The sequence below is a fragment of the Rhipicephalus microplus genome, chromosome 9 (genome assembly GCF_043290135.1).
Source record: "Rhipicephalus microplus isolate Deutch F79 chromosome 9, USDA_Rmic, whole genome shotgun sequence".
NCBI lineage: Eukaryota > Metazoa > Arthropoda > Arachnida > Ixodida > Ixodidae > Rhipicephalus > Rhipicephalus microplus.
Window position 1 is genome coordinate 78,547,296 of NC_134708.1, and position 18,708 is coordinate 78,566,003.

Genomic DNA, 18,708 nt, shown 5'->3' on the forward strand with positions numbered 1-18,708 from the left:
GAGGTGCGGTGTGTTTAGAAAAAACTGGTTTAACAATTTAGGGTTCATGGTACTGTACTATGGGAGAGCAGAAGACGTCCTAGTGCGAGCAATACGGTACACGGCACTATTGCTACCCGCGTTGCCGTGGATAGCATCTTGTATACAGAACCCCGAATGGGAATAATTTCCAGAGCCCTCCGCTACGTCGACCTTCGCAATGATATCCTGGTTTTGGGACACCAAACCCGAACAATCGTTTAAAATCATGTTTTTCGAGTTGGCAAGTTGTTTATAATCATGGGGCTTGAGCTCACATGTAATTTGTTTTACGTCGAACAAAAGCTTTTATTCAAACAATACGCTTCCATGCGCTATCCTGCGCAGTGGCAAGCTGGTACATCGTCGAGAACTCTGTTTCTTGGAGGACACTCAGAAGAGTTGCTGGCTGGTTCGTAAACATACCATCTATCTTCAACCTGCAATAAAGTTAGGCGAAACTTTCATAGGTAGTCAACATAGCATCACTTAATATATGACTGTGTTTATCGGTTGATGTTCCAAATACCATTTTAATGAAAACAGACCATTCTATATTTCTCACTGCGAAATCGCCGATGTAATGATTCTTACGGTTTGCTGATAATTCCATCCCGGGCAAACCCATATGTTGTTTTTATTGTGATAATAACACCGCACAGAGTATCATGCGAGCATGCACAGCACACTCCCGTCTTTTGAACAGCCGTTACGCTCAAGCCACTTGTAGTATCAAGCCCTGCCGCGGTGGTCTAGTGGCTGAGGTACTCGGCTGCCGACCTGCAGGTCACAGGATAAATCCCGGCTGTGGCGGCTATATTTCCGATGGAGGCAAAAATGTTGTAGGCCCTTGTGCTCAGATTTGGGTGCACGTTAAAAAACCCCAAGTGATAAAAATGTCCGGAGCCCTCCACTACGCCGTCTCTCATAATCATATGGCAGTTTTGGAAAGTTGAACACCACATATCATTCAATCAGTCAATCAATTACTTGAAGTATCAACTAAACTATGACGACATAGCCTTGTATAGCATAGCGTAGTAAGAGGATGGGAAATGAAACTACTGATGGGCAACAGGACTGATAAATTGCTGAGAAAGAGATAACACAGGAGAGAAAGGCTAGGGCGCTGTTTAACAATGTAACGTATACCATAGAAAGCGGTAGGAAAAAATGGCCCCGTATCTGCATGTTACACTGCAAATGTCGTCGAAAGACGATAGTATTGCGTCTGGAGAGAGTGAGCAAAAAGTTGTTTTGGTGTTCTGCGCAAGAAAATCGGTGAATGATATTCTGGAGACGCCTCGTTAGAGTGCCTCAAGCGTGCAGTGGAGGCGAACGAGCGCATCAAGTCACGTCTCACGTGAGACATGAGCGCTATCTGGTAGTTATCTTGGAAAGCGAAGTGCGTGCGCCCTGTGCGCCCCTCTCGGAGGTGATAAGGTGTAGAACGCAAGGCGATGGGTAGGTGCCACCACTGTGTTGTCTTAGCGAAGCGTTGAAAACACTTGCCTTTTCGTACAAGCGTTGCATGTTCAGCGCAGCGTGATAAACGCTATGGTCCTTAGAAATACACATGTATGCATTTTCTAGTAAAATGTACACGTACACGATATTGACGTCTTCTTATGGTGCCTCAGATATGAGCAATTAGTGCTTCCTAATTGGCAATCGCTCAACTATGAACGCTGAATCTTGAGCATTATTGGTGGGCGCTGCGGATGTGGTCGGCCGTTTCGGGTATCGTTTGGTGTCGTTCAGGGTACCGTTAACGGCGAAAAAAGAGATGAATAGACAGACAGACAGACAGACAGACAGACAGACAGACAGACAGACAGACAGACAGACAGACAGACAGACAGACAGACAGACAGGCCAAAACGTTTTGCGTCGTAGGTCCCCAAGAAAGACTATCGTCTTTAAAAGATGTAATGATGATGAACGATGCGCGAAAATAGCACATTTATTTATTTATTTACGTTTCACCTACATCGCAGTGAGGCATTACGTAGCGGAGGTACACATAATAATTTAACTACATAGTTTTCAATCAAAACAATAAATTTAACAAATAAAACAGCACTCAAAATATTTTAAGAGAAAAAAACACTCAAATATCGGTGTGTCAAAACAACGTCACAGTCATGCATTTGAAAACACGCACACGCTTCGAGACAGCAAACCATTCTCAGTGGCAGTGATATTGTAGGAGTTGTTACAAAGAAGAAAAAAAAAGGATTCATTATCAGAGTCATGGACGAGATCATCCGGTAGATGGTTCCATTCCTGTATTGTTTTTACAAAAAAAGAACTACCGAAAGAGTGGGTTTTGTAACGGTATTCTAATATTTTTCGTGAATGGCCTTGACGATTAGAGACGTACGTTGGTGTGAGCAGATAATCAAGAGGGTTAATGGCATTTCCATTATAATATATACAATGACGAAATTTAAGCCTGAGTTTCTGCCTCCTTACCATCAGTGTCCCCCATTTCAATGCTCGTTTCATTTCTGTGATGCTTGCAAAGGAATTATAGTTGTTGCTAACAAATCTGGCTGCTTGGTTTTGAACTTTTTCCAATGCGTCAATCAAGTACTGCTGATGGGGATCCCAGATTACGCAAGCATACTCTAAAATAGGTCTTACGTACAAGAGATAAAGGGTTTGTTTCACGGTCTGTGAAGCTTGCCTAAAATTTCTGCGTATGAAGTATAGCATCCGGCCTGCCTTGGTCACAGTTATGTCAATGTGTTTATTCCACTTGAAATCGTCGGAAAAATAGACGCCCAGGTACTTATAATAGGATTCATTGCTAATTATTTAATTATTTATTTCGTATGTTGTGTCTAGCTTACTAATCCGGTTGGTGAATGATACACAGCAACATTTACGGACGTTTAGACTCATTTTCCATTTTTGGCACCACGTTGATATTCGGTACAGATCATGCTGCAGAATTTCAGCATCCTTGTGCGATTTCATCACTCTGAACACTACACAATCATCTGCGAATAACATAATGTGAGAGGTAATACCATCGACTATGCTATTGCAATAAACAAGAAAACATGTAAATAAACAAGATGCAGACAAAAGTCAATGCGCGTTTGCCAGGCGGTGGCGCTTCCTTGCTAGCTGCGCTGTTAAGTTGTATTTTTCAGGCATGAAACCAGTTCCATTTTTTTTCCAACAGCGACTCAACTGGCGTGGTCATCTTGGCAAGCAAACAGCCACCTAATTGACTAGGCTTGCTTAGCTCTCTTTAGCTAAAATATAGTTGCAAAAGCACTTTTTAACTTATGAAACTATGTGGCTGAAACCTCAACGCTGTTTCCTAACACACTCAGTTAGTTATAATGGTTGGTGCTTGATGCATTGACATCTTATCAAGGCACCTTTTTCAGTGAAATTTCCCTCTTGCATTTGTAACAGACACTCTATCTGAGGCACGGAATTCTTCATGTAAGTGTACATTGATGGCTCTTCGTTAGTAAATTGAAGAAAATTTAACATATTGTCATTGGTGCATTGATGCATTTTGATGTGGGCTGAGTGCTATAGTTCTGTATACTCTTCATTGTCAGTGCATGCTACGAAAGAGCCCAGGTGGTCAATGTTATCTGCACTAGCACACTACGGCGCCTTTCATAGCCTCAGTGGTTTTGGGGTGTGAACTCGCATAAATTAACAGCCGATGATTAGGAAGAACACCTTTTAAAGGGCTCCGAATATTTACATCATATTGTGTTCTATAAATACATCCTCATCGCACAGTACATGGCATCTGCCATTTCGCGTTCACGTACTAGTGGGCTGAAGTGTTTTAGCCAGAAAGTCAAAGCGGCCACAAGATATTATTTTCCATTTTCGTCAAAGGTGTCTTTGTATGTGGCTCAGTTGCGCCAATATCTTTTTGTATTTTGTGGAGCACCTTGGCCATGTTGTGGTGGACTAATAAACGAACTAGAACTTGCGCTCGTGAACTTACTTTCGCCGATATCTCCCCTAATATAAATAGATACGTTACGCTGATATTACGCCAACCAGCTTCGCAAGAAAGAACTCATATGAATTGCACTGTAACCTCCTGAACACCACTTATTGCGCATACCTGAGGAACCGACGCATGGTCGACGCATTGTCGACAGTCCAGACGTACACCTTGTCCACGTAATCATCCGTCGTGTTGGCCGCAGTTCGTCGTGATATCGCAGCTTTAGTAGGTACTTCCCAGTAAATGTCAATCAAGCAGTTAGTCGTGCCATCACCTTGCCAACGATGTTGCTGGATACCCAGCTCTTCGTATATATCGGCGATCACACTTAGCAATTGGTATCCACTGATGTCAAAACCTGTGAACCAAACAATTTTGAGATGTGCAGCAATTGCTTAAGCTTTTGCCTACGGCAGTTGTAGCATTTTTCACTACAGAAAGAAACAATTCAAAAAGGAGAAAAATAACATCCATTGGCATATATTGCACATAGTACTGTTCCTTGTGTACCACGTTCCTTATACCATGTTTCTTCAAGCCTTTTGCGTGCAATAACAGTAATTGCGATCTATCAACGCCAATAAATGTCAAGCACTAAACAAGAGTCGCACAAGTCATATGTGTATTGCTACCATCTGTGAATTATTGAAAAAAAATGAACCATCCCTAAACTTTTTATATATGATAACATTCTCATTTCATGGTGTTTAAAATGAAGTGCACCCTTATACAGTTCAGCTGAAACACCTACTCGAAGTGAAAGATCAGATTACTGCGTGTTCTTCAAACTATCTGCATCTGTGTACCTACATGTAGTGCAAAATGCTATAGCGAGAAATTGAAATGTCACACGAGTTGCGTCAAACAGCTCGATAAGTGTCGCTGAAGCACAAATGACACTCGAAGAGAACACACATGTGTACACAAAACAAGCGTGAACTAGCAACCGTCACAGTTGTAACGACTTTGTCTTTGAGAAACGCGCTGAAAGTGTTGGCAATTCCGACCCCGATGCTGTTACACATTACATCTTCTTTTAAAGTGTGGAGCGTGGAGCAGCCCCTGTGCATCCAATATAGCCTCTATGTTAGAGGCCCTGGTTTCACTGAAACAGTTTTGAGTCTGCGACAAGTATACTTTTCTAAATCACATCACATTTGTTACGCTTGTTTTCTTGCCATGCAATTTGTGTGTCGAATACGTGTGTTTGCTACGGCAGGAAATTGTAAACTTCAGGTAATAAAAAAAGTGGGGGACCCTTATGCTTCGCCTTCAGGAGTTGAGCGCGATAGGAATATTCCTTTCCCAGTGTGTACTTGAAACAATTAGTGCGACAAATCTTTTCGAACTTGCTATGCACCCACTACGTGGTCTTAGGGTGTGGTAGCATGTGTGCTTCATGTAGTGGGTGACTGGCTTGAAGCTAAGAAGTCATTATGGTCATTCTGTAGAGGAAGGAGAGACTAGACGGTGGCGATGAGCCCTTGTCGAGGCCACAGCTTTTATTCGGGACGCAGGCGTAGACGGAGTCGCAGGTGCAGCGTCCAGCCAGGCCAGGAGCTCAGCCGTTCTGTATCTCGTGGCTCGCGCTTCACGTGCCACGTGGCTCACTTCTTTTTATGCGCGGGCAGCTGGCCAAAACAGGCGTGGTGTCATAGGCTGTATCTCTATAGCGCTTTGCGCGATTTCAAAAGCGTGTACAAAATGAGAACCAATAGAGACAGATACTATTACATGAGCGACAGTCCATGGATTGCCCGTGGGGAAATCCGAGTGGTTATTGTGAAAAAAAAAACGTCGGATCTTTAACAGTTCCGGCGACAAGCACTGGAAGCAGCGGAGCGGGTGAGGGTTGCGAGGGACGGAGACTGCTGGAAGCAAGGGTGGTCGTCCGTATGGGCGCGGGACGCAAGTAACGTGCCTACAACGCACGCGTGACTGTTGGCGATGACCTGACGCCAAATGGCGCGTTGCGTGACATTCATGCTGAATGCATGCGGACACCAGCCGACATTTGCTGCAGCGTGGCGTAGTAATGTTACCTTGATGCCTAGCGTAGGTGGTCGGCTGCACCTCAAATGTCGAGGTGGCGCTAGAAATGTGGCGTTCATGTTGCTGGTGCTGCGCACGACGTCGTCGCCGCAATGCCGACTGCTAATGTGTGGAGCCTTTTTCCGCATTTCACGACGTCTAAAAAGGTGCCTTCGCCATACTTCGGCCTTCTTGCGGTGGATGCCTGCATTCTCGGGTACTTTGAAAGGGCGGGTGCAAAGCTGCCCGGGCGTTTGGCTTTAGGTACGATTATGTCACCGAGTCACAACTCGACGACGTGCGAGGTCGTGGCCGGGTGTTGGCACATTAGGAGCCAAGGCGCTTGCATTTCCGGGGCCTGGCCACTGGCATGTCCGGGCCTTATCTAAGAGGATGTCACGCAGAGGAGGTGCAGACGCCGCGGTAAGACTCGACTTTGAACCAGTTTTTGTGGTATTCCCTTGAGAGTCTGGTGACGAGCAGCACGCGGGCAGGGGAGCATGCTTATTTACTGCTTGCGTGTCTGTTGGGGCATGCGCGGGTGCTTCCAAGCCTGTCTGGCCCGGTGCGTTGTACGCTGTCATCCCCATCCTAGTGGGAGGCTTGGCAGTTGTGCCCGAGAATGATAATGATGTTTGGTGCTTTGTGGCGCAAGGGCCATTTAATGGCGAAAGAGCGCCAGTTCATGGAACAAGAGATGTGACAATGATTGTAATTACCAGCTGTATAAGGGCCTTAAAATTCCTCGCCCTAAAGCGGGTGAAAACATAGAAGAGTTGTGCCCGAGAAGTCACCAGGTGGATCAGCTGGCTAATCTGTCATCGGCGATTCGGGAGTCAGTGCAGCAGGACAAGTCTTTGCTAGGAATTCGATGGAGCGCGAAGCTGTAACCGGTGTCCAATATGCCAAAGAGAGAGGTGGAAGTGGCTCTGGCGGCAGAAACAACACCTCGGAGACAGGAAGCGGAGACACTGGGGTGGTGGGCCTTTCGGTCGATGGGCTGCTTGAAGTGGCTAGGTGATATCCGTCACCTGTGCAGCCGGTGGTTGTTGGCAGGACAATAATCTGGACTGGCCATAGTGTGGGAGGCATAGTCGACGGCGTGGTGTTGCTTTTGGGAACTGCGAACTCCGGAAAAAGGTTCGATCGCGATTGATAGAGAAGCGCCTTTTCTCGGTCAGTACACTGTTGGAGGTGTTGTTCAGGACCACAAAACTGCAAAACGGCGTCCCGTAGTCCGTGATATTGGCGGTAGCTGCAAGAAAATAGGTGAGGCGTAGTTTGATGTCTGGTGGAAGAACATACTCCTGGACCTCGAACATGAATTCTTGAAGCCACATGCTGTTGAGCTCCAGGGCAGCTTCGAACACTTGGAACCATCACTCGACGTCGGTGGGGCGGAACAGTGGTAGAGGCTGGTCAATATGTGGCTACATGGATTGAGCTGACTGGAACATGGTCACAAAGCTCAGTGACCGCGGTGCAGCGCCGGTCGCTTGCCCCTTGGTCCAGGGTCATCATATGTGAAGGAAGAAGAGGTGAGAAGGCGTCGATGAGCCTATGCCTAGGTCACAGCTTTTATTCAGGACGCAGGCGAAGCTGGAGCCGCCACTGGAGCGTCCAACCAGGCCAGGAGCTGAGCCGTTCACTATCTCGTGGCTCGCGCTTCACGAGCCACGTGGCTCACTTCTTTTTCTGTGTGGCCAGGTGGCTAAAGAAAAAGATGACGAGCGATCGTGGCTCGTGGCTAGACGCACGTAGAATGTTGGTACACGCCACGGCCGCTGCTCTACTTCGGCACCTCGCTCCCTGTACTTCTTGCTCTTTCATGTAACCTGTGACGACAGCCTGTTTACATCGGACACCGTCACGTCACCTACAATTCCATCTTTTGATGCCCAATGGCACTGCACGCTTTTACCACGCATTGTTACGGCAACAATTGCTGTTGTATTGTAAATCATGTATAAGAGACACATATGTTTGTGAAGCATGAAAGTTACTTTCAATGCATTTCCAAGCAGGGGAAGTTATTTTCACTAGAATCACAAGCGCAGACGTGGCTGCGTGGTACAACACCCGCTTGCTATGCAAACAGCCCCGGTTTGATCCCCACGTAGACCCACAATGTTTTATTATTTATTGTACTTTTATAATTCTAAAATTTTTGTTGACGCAAAAATGATAACTTTTTTTTACAGCAAACAAAGTCGACGCCGGAATTTCAGTGAAACGAGCTTTTTCACGCTATCGCGTTAAAAATTGCTCCCTGGCTCAGGTCTCTTCAGAAATGCGCTGCGGAGTGAGGGTTCGCTGGCTCGAATCCCCATCGGATGTCTTGTATTGTTTTTTCTCGTGATTTATTTCTTCTTCATGCTTCTTTATATATACAGATACCTAAAAATGCCCACATACCCGGAAAATTATGGTGATGGCTATGGCGAAATTCAAATGAGTGTTCATATAGGTACTATGGCAGTAAAAAGCAAGCGTGCAAACAGCCGTCACTAAAGCTGACAGTGTATACGACCGTTGTATCTCGTCTCTGCTAACATATGGCAACGAAGCGAGGAGCATAAGAAACTTGATAATACTATTCTTAATATCCAGAGTTTAATGTCCCAAAACCACTATGTGATTACGATAGACGCCGTACCGGAGGGCTCTAGAAATTTTGAATACTTTGGGTGCATTAACGTGCACCCAAATCTGAGCACACGGGCCTACAGCATTTTCGCCTCCATCGAAAATGTGGCCGCTGAATCCGGGATTCAATCCCACAACCTGCGGGTCAGCAGCCGAGTGCCTTAGGCACTATACCTCCATGGCGGGGCTTACGAAACTGGAGTAGAAGTTAAGTATGAAACGGCGTGCAAAGGAACAAAAATTGGCAAGCGCCACTGCGAAAGATAGTAATACATATACGAGTGGAGCAGAAAAAATATGGGGTACCTGATATTATAGTAACCATACTAGGAAACAATTAACCTGGGCAAGTGGTGTCCTGTTTACGACAAGTTACTGATGGTAAGCTATAGCCACGGAACTAGCAGTATGAGGTGTGAAGGGAGCTCAAGAGCGAGGATTCGGGAAGTAGTGCGACCAACTTGACTTTGGGGGAGTAACATGGAATCAACTCAAGTAGAAGAATGTGGGTGGATTATTTAGATAAGCCTTCGTTCTTCGGTGGACACAAAATTGTATTCTTTTGATGATGGCTGAAGTCAGATAGTCGGTGGCTGCTGTGCATAGAAAAGAACGATTGCAACATACCATATTGGTTTGTACCACATATGTGCATGAATAACTATTCATTCACTTCACGAAATACTTATGGGATTTCCCCTACTGCTACCGATATCACGAGGGCACTTATGATTGTGGGCACAGACGACCGTGATTAAGCCAACCATGATCTTCGCATCGCTATATAAATCTTGAATCCTGATTAGACTGACGCCTGGGCTAAAGTTTCATCCGAGTTAGGCTGTGATATGGAGAAGAGTTAGGGATAAGAGTTGATGGAGAGTAATAGTCTGCGCTTCGCCGATGACATTGCATTGCTCAGTCACTCAGGCGACGAATTGCAACTAATGATTACGGATAGCAACTAAAGATTATGGATTTAGGCAAAGAGAGCAGAAAAGCAGGTCTTAAAATAATCTGCAGAAAATGAAAGTAACGTACAACAGCCTCGGAAGATAACAGCGCTTCGAGATAGGTAGTAGTGCACTAAGTTGTAAAAGACCATGTCTGCTTAGAATAGGTAGTAACCATGGAGCCGAACCACGACATTGAAGTAACTAGAAGAATAAGATGGAGTGGAGCCCATTTGGCTAGCACTCTGAAATCATGACAGGCAGTTTGCCACTATCCCTCAAGAGGAAGGTGTATAACAGCTGCATCTTGCCGGTACTTAGCTACAGAGCAGAGACCTGGAGACTTACAAAGAGGGTTCAGCTTAAATTGAGGACGGCGTAGCGTGCGATGGAAAGGAAAAAGATGATGAACCTCAAGACAAGGAGAAAGCAGAGTGCGTCAGGGAACAAACCAGGGATAAGGATATCATAGCGGAAATCGAGAAGAAGAAATGGACATGGACCAGGAAAGTAGCGCGTAGGCAGAATAACCGCTGGTTATTAGGGGAACTTACTGGATCCCAGACAAGGCAAACACACGAAAGAAGATAGCAAGTTTGGCGGGCCGATGAGATGAAAACGTTCGCTAGTATAACGTGGCAGCAAAAAGCACGAATTGATTGGCGAATCATGGGACAGTCCTTTACCCTGCACTGGGCATACTTACGCTGATGATGATAATAATGGAGCAGTGAACAAGGTATTGATCACGACCGAGAGAGAGACAGAGAGACACTAGGACAAAATACGGGGATGTTGTTCAAGCTTTAGCTTGGTTATCTACCATGCATGTGTGGTGGGAAAAGCGGAAATTACAGAAAGCATGGAGAGGTGAAAAACACGAATATGATAAAGAAGAAGTGAGAGTTAGTTTGCACACAAACAACATGAACTCTCATGGGTAGAACAGAAGCTTAAAGCCGTCTTCGGGTAGCAGTATAAGGCTATTCAAAGGATCAAGGATCTTTTTTTTTTTCTGACAGGGGTACTGAATCAAAAAGATTTAGTTTGACTTCTAGAGCGCATCGATGAGTCGGGTAGCATGTGCAGTGAGTGCCAGTGACCTAGAGTCGTCTGCTCTCAGCAACAATACTTGTGTGCTACAAGGCTGGAAATTGCAATTAGATAAGTATACACACTGGTAAATGCCACACCAACGGCATTGAGATGTCCGATACGGATCGCTATCAAATTTACCCGTGTGACATTGGCGTTACCATGTTTTTTTGAATCCTAAAATTTGCCTGACTTACCCACGTGGTCGAGAAATAATGATGAATTCCCGGCTCGCTTGATTGTGTCGAATGCTCCCGAGAGGATCTCCTTGTCCAGCGTAGAGGACACCGACAGGATGACGTTCAGCATGTTCTCGGATGGTATTGTGCCTTGGAAAACGAAATGTGCTTGTTGATGTAAACTACTCACAAATTTTATTATTGAAAGAAACATATTTCGAGAAGAAAAAGAAAGAAAATAAAAAGAAATAAGTTTATCAATAGTAAATAATTTTAAAAATCTCACGCTGAAGACCCCAGAGACTGTATTTGGTGAGATGACCAAGTCAAGAAAAAGTGGTCATGTTCCTTTCATGATTTCCAGAGCCAACAAAGGTCACAAAGCAAATTTCACAAAAACAAAATTCACTTTTACAAGACAAGTCCCAGTTTGTTTATAATTTACTTGTAGGTACAATCTTCCCTTTCTGGTGAGGAGCGAGAAAATAGTCGATCACGCAGGTGACCACGTCCTTTTGTCATTACGTTGGATATTTATTTATGCGGCGTCCTAATCTCTCGCGCCCTTCACGACAATGTTCCTCATAATAAAATCATAGACTTATCGCGAAAAATCTCCAGCCATAATTATTATAATCAATTTTATGTAACATGACACATCTACACCCTACGTAAAATATGCCCACCATACGAATAGTGGATTCCGCCATCCGTTGTGGTGGATTATGGTGAAGGAAATATTGATGGCTCACGGTGTATGCTGGAGATGCTGGAGTGTCAGCAATGGCGGAGTGCAAAATGGCTCTGTAGCGTTAAACACGCCGTGACAAGGAGCCATAAAAAATAATTGCACAGATATCAATGCTCGAGTTGGCGCGAAAAAAAAAAGGAAAATGCAACCACGGAGATTCAAACGTGAACCTTCGGATATCCAGCCTGACACTCTAATCACTGCGCCATGCTGACTTTTTCTTTTCTTTCGAGGTATTTGTTATAACGCATGTTCGAAAACGTAACATTTACTTCGGCATATAAGAATGCATTCACTCAGCGACAATAATCCCATAACTACTGCACAAGCATTCAAAGGCTTACAAACACATATATTAAGCAAGTCCAAAAAAGAGAAAATGTTCTTCAAGGGCTTGGTAAGGATGAACACCTCTTAGGATGAAGTGCCAGTCTGGTCTGAAATAAAGTTGTTCTTAGATGTCTTTCAGATGAAGAGCCATGCGCGTGAAATGCATGCTTGAAGCAGTCGTTGGCTCTGCATTACGGTCTTGCACGCACGTTTTCCTCAGACTACGCAGTCCGATAAGAAATAACATATCAAAGGGCACTTCATCAAGACATGTTCGGAGAAGATAACGTATAGTAAGTTAATCAATGCTAAAATCTTTTCAATGATGTGTTAAAGAGTACATCAATACAGAAGGGCATCTCTGCAGCTAATAAAGCAGTCTTCTTTTATCTCTAGTACGGCGCAGAAATGACAAATAACGGAAAAATAAATATGCTCTTCTTTTGCAATCGTGGTTTTACCTGCAGCCTATCTGTATGAAGTTTAATAATATACGTTTTCTGCACTCGTTTTAGTAAATCATGCCCTAGAAGGTCGGAATATAATGAGCGCTAAAGCGGAGGTGAAAAAAAGCATGGATAAGAAATTTCTATAGAGTTTCCTGCTTAAGTATTTTATGGAAACGTAGACTTAAAAAACCGAACAATTTAATTTAATGTATAAATGCCAACAAATGCAGGCGTGCAGAGAAATATGAAGAAACAATCAAGTCAGGTAAAACAATAACAAATGTAATCCGCAAGAATGGTCAAATTATGGAATAGAAGTTGTCACAAAAAAAAACAGAACAATAAAACTGTTTGCCATCGGTATAAATTAACTAATCCGCTGCCCTCCATCTATTACTTGCCTGAATAGGTTGCCTCATCTCATTAGTTCAAAAGTCGAAGACCACACGAAAAGTGCGAAAGTCTGGTGAAAATGCTGTATGTAAGATCGCGGGCAGTGAATGAGTTGCAATACATAGAAAAGATTTCTAGCTAAATAATTATTGCAAGGTTCAGCTCTCCCACGGATGGAAAGGTGATCTGAAAGATAAGCCTGGGCCTGTCATTGAAGCTTAGTAACGTGCTTTTTCTAGTTCCGCGCACTGAATCTGTACCCATATAGTGGCACACTATAAAGTACGTTGTTACAATACAAGTCCAAATGAGTCCTGCGAACTGGTCGGGCGTACTACCCCATAATTCAAACCATAGTCCTAAACTTTCAGATGAGTTTAAATGAGCTCCCGATACAATGCCCAATTTACATAATGATGATAATACATTCTCAGCACTTCGTTTGTCGTAACAAAAGAGGCTACGTTGTCTGCATAAGCCAATACCTTAATTGCATTCCCTGTTATATTGATGGGGTCAATACGATTTGATTGTATTGCGCTAAAGCACAGAAAATCAAGGTCAAGTGCAAATAGCTGTGGGGACATTGGGCAGCCTTGTTTTACTGAGGAGCGAATAGGTAACGGGTTTGACAGATGGCCATTAATAATTAGCGGAGTTGAACAATCATTGCAACAAAGTTTAACGCCTTCCAGCACAAAACAGATTACATTTGCATGCTTCTGAAGGGAAAAGAGAAAGGAATGATAGACATGGTCAAAAGCATTGGCAAGGTCTACCTGCAGTATAGCAAGCTGTATTTGATAACTGTAGCAATACTTAACAAGTGTTGGAGGGATGTCATTGCCTGTTTGTATGAACCGAGCCCTGTTTACACGTGTCTGGTTTGAAAATCAGTACTGATTTCAAACACTCTAACCAATTAACTTACACCTTAGCAAAAATTTTGTAGTAAACATCTGACAACGCTATTGGCGTTGTGAAACCTCCAATGAAGGCTACAAGAGAAGCCTCACCACGAACAGTGACCACAAGAGGTAATCACAAGAGACAGTAAACATATTGTAAATAGTCATAATGGTGCACTCAGAGCAACCTATCTTCACAACATTGAATGTTTTTGGTCTTAGGTCTCTCTGGAAGCCAGCGTAACTACGCCGACATTTTAAAAGAAAATTAATTGAGTTTGTCGCTATTCAGGCGACAAAGATCAAGAGTGACCAACACACTGAGAAGGCCCTACGGCCCTTCCTGTCCGACTATAGCGCTTGCGTTTCACAAGCAATAGGCCGTTCTGCGGGTCGTTGTTTTTTTTTTTAGAAAGAGTCTACCCTATTTAGGAATTAGTAAATTAGTACCAATGTTCAAACTGAAGGCATGTACATATCCTGCAATTTCGTGTTGCGTGGCGTGCCGTCGCAAATTATCAACCTGTATGCATTAAATGAGGCTTAAAAGCGGGTTCAATTATTTGAAAATATGTGCAGTCTAGTTAACGGTGAACATTTCACTGTGCTAATATTTCACTGTGTATGTGATTCTGGGGATCGCTGCAATGCTAACAGTCACTAAAACAAGAGAGGTGAAGTTTTAACAGCGCCATGCAGACATGTGCATTTTTCACTGTAAAATGACTAGTCAGCTTAATAATTGACCGTTCAACTTCAGTTCTGTATGTTGCGTACAGGAGACAGGCGGCATTGACGCTTACTACCAATATTTTTGCATTTATTAAACACAAACAACTTCTGCTTGTAACAATTGCCACTGCGATACCGCAACACCGCTATGTTTTTATAAAAATTCCTAACTGCAAAAAGATAATCAGTTGAACTGAGGAGCAGATAGAAATACTGGCAATTACTGTGAAATTTTGTGCGTGTTTCTCGCTCGTTCTAATGGGCGACATCTGCACAGGCTTTATGACGTCTCCAGTCTGACTCGATAAATACGCGCACACAACTGGTTGAGAATTGTGATGTTTTTTTTGCGCAACATATAACGCACTAGTGCCAGTGCACTGACTTGTAGCTCTATCGCTTTAGCAACAACTACATAACGGCATGGCGAAAACAAGTGTAGTTGCCGGAAAATTTATTCCTTCATAATGGTCAAGTAAGCATACAAATTTACATGTGCTGGAACCGCGTCGCATCGATGTTCGTCACTTTTTGCGTGGACACCGTAGATAATAAAAAAATGCTTCATTTAGGTTTACTAATGCCACGGGCGCCCTGAAACACAGAAGCGCCAAAAATCTGAAACACAGAAGCGCCGATGAAACTTGGACGGGCTCAGTCGTTTGGCCCCTAACCTTCGGTGGAAATCATGGTGGTAGAACAGAATGGTGGAAGTCACACTCGCTGGGGCTCGTCTCGACGCATGTCGAAGGTAAAATTTTGTGGATTTTAGCCCCACACGCCCTTAACTTAAATTTAGTTAGGCTTGGGTAATTAATTCTGCGAGAATTGCCAGATTGGCATTCCTAGCATGGCGACATCATGTGGTAGCTGTATTCAGATCTACCAATAGAAGGGGCAATTGCGAACCAGAGCTCATTTAGTTCTCCACACTGCGTAGCGATGTAACACATTCACTGTCGCTGTTCATCACAACACCACTAGTCTTCTAAACATCACAGCAAAGCAACACAATGCACACGCCAAACTGATATAAGTATGTGCACGAAATGTAAACATTCATGGCCGCATTCTACGCTGCACAAAAATGAAGGCGTTGTTGACACCTCAAAGGCAGAAAAAAAACTGTTCTAGAAAGTGTCAGGACCAGCTTTAGTTTTTTTTTTCAACCGTAAATATATTTATCTGCGCAATCCAGAGTGAAACTGTACAAGTATCTACTTTCACATACTGCCATGTGCTCTCACATCATGCCAGCGTCATCCACCAAGCTTCCATCACGCCGCCGTATTCGAGCTTCTTACCAAGCCATACGCTAAATACGTTTTCCATCGCTACCATCACCGGGCATTTTCTAGTATCGCCACCATAGGCTCGCCGCCACCAACACCATCTTCGGTCCTTTTTTTTTTCACTCTCGCCAAAATCAACCATTATGACCACTACAGCTTCCAGCATATACACTCTTATTTCCACCATATCCACTATTCTGTCCACTAGATTCACCAATGATTTCAGCGTCCACCAACCCCGGATTTTAAATAGAAATAGTCTTAATAACGGACGAAAAGATATATGCATACCTTTGTTCTAAATAGAAGAGTATGATGCTATTCATTCATGATTCGGCTAAACCGTAGCCGCATTCACTGTGTTTAGCAATCGTACAATACTGCGTTCTCTCTTCTAAAGGAATCACTGATACACATTGATGCACTTCTATGAATGTTTAATCGACTCGGAAACGTTTTTATGGTGTGTTATCGATTCTATCCGGCGCCGCTTTTTAAAATATATAAGCAATACTCTGACAATGAAAGCCTTGCCATCGGGCAGATCACAGGCGTTGAAGAAATGTGTTCTCCTGAGCGTGCCTTATAGGTCGGCGAACTCACTTATGAGTCCCCTCCCTCTGGCTCACAGGAATACCCGTTAAAGAATCGCAATGATAATATTTGTAGTCAGAGGCTATGTGTGACTAGCAATAGTTATTACTTATTGATCGTGATTTATTCGCCTTCATTTCAAAACATGTACCATATGCAGCTTCCCTTTTAGAAAATACATTAACGAAATAGCATGAGTGCCCCGAGGTACAAATAAATGTAACAACCAACCATTGTTCCAAAGAGTGTTGATCAAGCTGTTGGCGAGGTTGATGCCGGCCTGGTATTTCGTGCCAGAAGAAAGGCTTCCAGTTTTGGTGTCGACGTAAAGCAGCTGCAGCTTACCTGCAAACTTGCCACCTAGCGTGCACGAGTCCATGCAGTGCAAAATACAAGCAAAATTTTTCAACAATTATATAAATGTCATTAAAAAGCACACCTCCTAATAAATGTTTGTGCACTCGTTTTAGGGTACTTGTATGTGCAGTGCTTGAAGTAGCTTGGTGATTTTTTTCATGTGAAAGTTAAATAGGTGTATTTAAGAATAGTCGTTTGTTCCTCACGGTACACATTCAGGACTACATTTAAAACATACTCACTATAGCCGGATTAATAAAATAAAAGGAATCAATATTACAGGTTTACAGAACACAAAGAAACTATGGATAACTCATGCTTAGGTAAGATAGATTTATTAGAACAATAAAGTATTCCTTATATAACGTTTTAAGGATGAATATGGGCTGTAGAAAATATCTCACGGATGAACTGGGAAGTTTCTATTATGTTTTACTTCAGAGGAATATTAGCACAAATTTCTTTTCACAGAAAAGCAATATCTTACAAAGCGAGGATCGAAATGGTTGAAACTCCAGCATTCATGTGAAATGCAACAAGCGAAGCATATGAAACATCTGCAATAACTGTTATTTAAATAGCTCACATGGCATTAAGAAAAGTGACACTAGAACGCACACAGACATATAGAACAAGAGTATAAGAGACTAGAAAGGTAAAGACTGGAACAAATCCCAGTGAAAAAAAATGAACGCAGCTGCATCGTTATCTGTCCGAAAGAGAGACTTTCTTTCGTAGCTGCCGCCCACTTTACCCGTTGTTTAACCCACTCCTCTCCCCTCTTCAGAAGTTGCGCCAACCACAGTGTGACGCCTTGTGTGGTTGCGCGCTTCTGTCATGCCATATCACATCCGTTAACCTGTGTCCTTGTGCAGTGCGATGACTCTATTCAATTTTTTTTTCTGAAATACGTGCAAGCACTGGACTTGCCGCTGTCGTGACTCCTTGAGGGCAAGGGATCCTTATTCTTATTTTTTATTGCTTTCCCCACAATTTTTTGGTTATGGACAAAGCCATTTTTTCGCTCACACCCAATTCCCCCCACACCACAGTTTCTGCAAAGTGAGCTCTTATGCGTTATTGCATTAGGTTGAAGAGGGAGGACAACGTTAATCCTAGCCCAGCTTCTAGCTATTTTACATGGTGAATACCTACTACGTTTTGAAATGTCGCGTCGTCAACGGAAGTTTTGTTGTTTTTTTTGCCACTCCATTAGATTACCAGTAAAATTGGTAAAGTGACGTTAGATTTCTCGCGACCTACTTATATTCGCTTTCATCGCGATCCACTCACTTTGACTGACGGCATCTCTTAAATAGGAGAGGTAGGTAATCACTCCCGCGGACTTCTCGCAGTCGCGGTGGCAGCCACACGGCCATCCATGATAGAACTTTTGTGGCGTTCCATCTGAGGCAAAATTGAGGTCAGCCTCTATAGCATTCACGCCAAGGCCCATGAAGTTGTCCACGTCTTCCAAACTGTTCACCATGGGACCGAACACATAGAAAGGACGCAGCCCAGTGGAAGCAGAGGCCTGCAATTTCCCAGAAGAGTGTCATAAATAATTTAAACTCCTCCACTTTCTGTCCAGCATTAGTCGAGAGAGCAAGAGAGAGGGAGAAATATCACCTATTTATACATCCGGCGTGTAGAAAGTCCCCGGCCTTGCAGGGCGTGGATGCTCCTTATCTGAAGATTACAGCTATTAGAGTCGGATAATCTCAGAGCCTAGACCTCGAGGGTGTTGTGCTACGACTAGGCGACAGTTACTCGGGTACCTCCGCACCCGTTAGATGGGTCGTCGGCTCCTTGTCTCTGTCGCTTCGCCAAAACCTCCTCAAGCCGCTGAATGGCCCTTCGTTGCGTCTTGAGGTCTTCGGTGCGTATCCACGCTCTCACCTCTTCGGGGCGTCCTGACACTGCCCGTTCCCACTGTGCATAGCACTGCTACACCCTCCCCACATGATGTGGCGGAGAGTAGCTAGT

The 18,708-nt window shown here is 43.8% G+C and overlaps 1 protein-coding gene across 1 annotated transcript in view; it reads right to left on the reverse strand.

Annotated features, from left to right (window-relative positions):
• Positions 1-264: 264 nt before the first annotated feature.
• LOC119165567 (dermonecrotic toxin SPH) overlaps positions 265-18,708 on the reverse strand; it is a 28,600-nt gene continuing 10,156 nt past the window's right edge. Inside the window, exons 3-7 of the mRNA XM_037417703.2 lie at positions 18,016-18,256; positions 16,597-16,725; positions 10,935-11,066; positions 4,130-4,370; positions 265-458 (exon numbers count right to left, since the gene is read on the reverse strand). Of these exons, the coding sequence (XP_037273600.2) occupies positions 332-458; positions 4,130-4,370; positions 10,935-11,066; positions 16,597-16,725; positions 18,016-18,256 (870 nt within the window). The 3' untranslated portion in view covers positions 265-331. The remainder of the gene's footprint in view (positions 459-4,129; positions 4,371-10,934; positions 11,067-16,596; positions 16,726-18,015; positions 18,257-18,708) is intronic.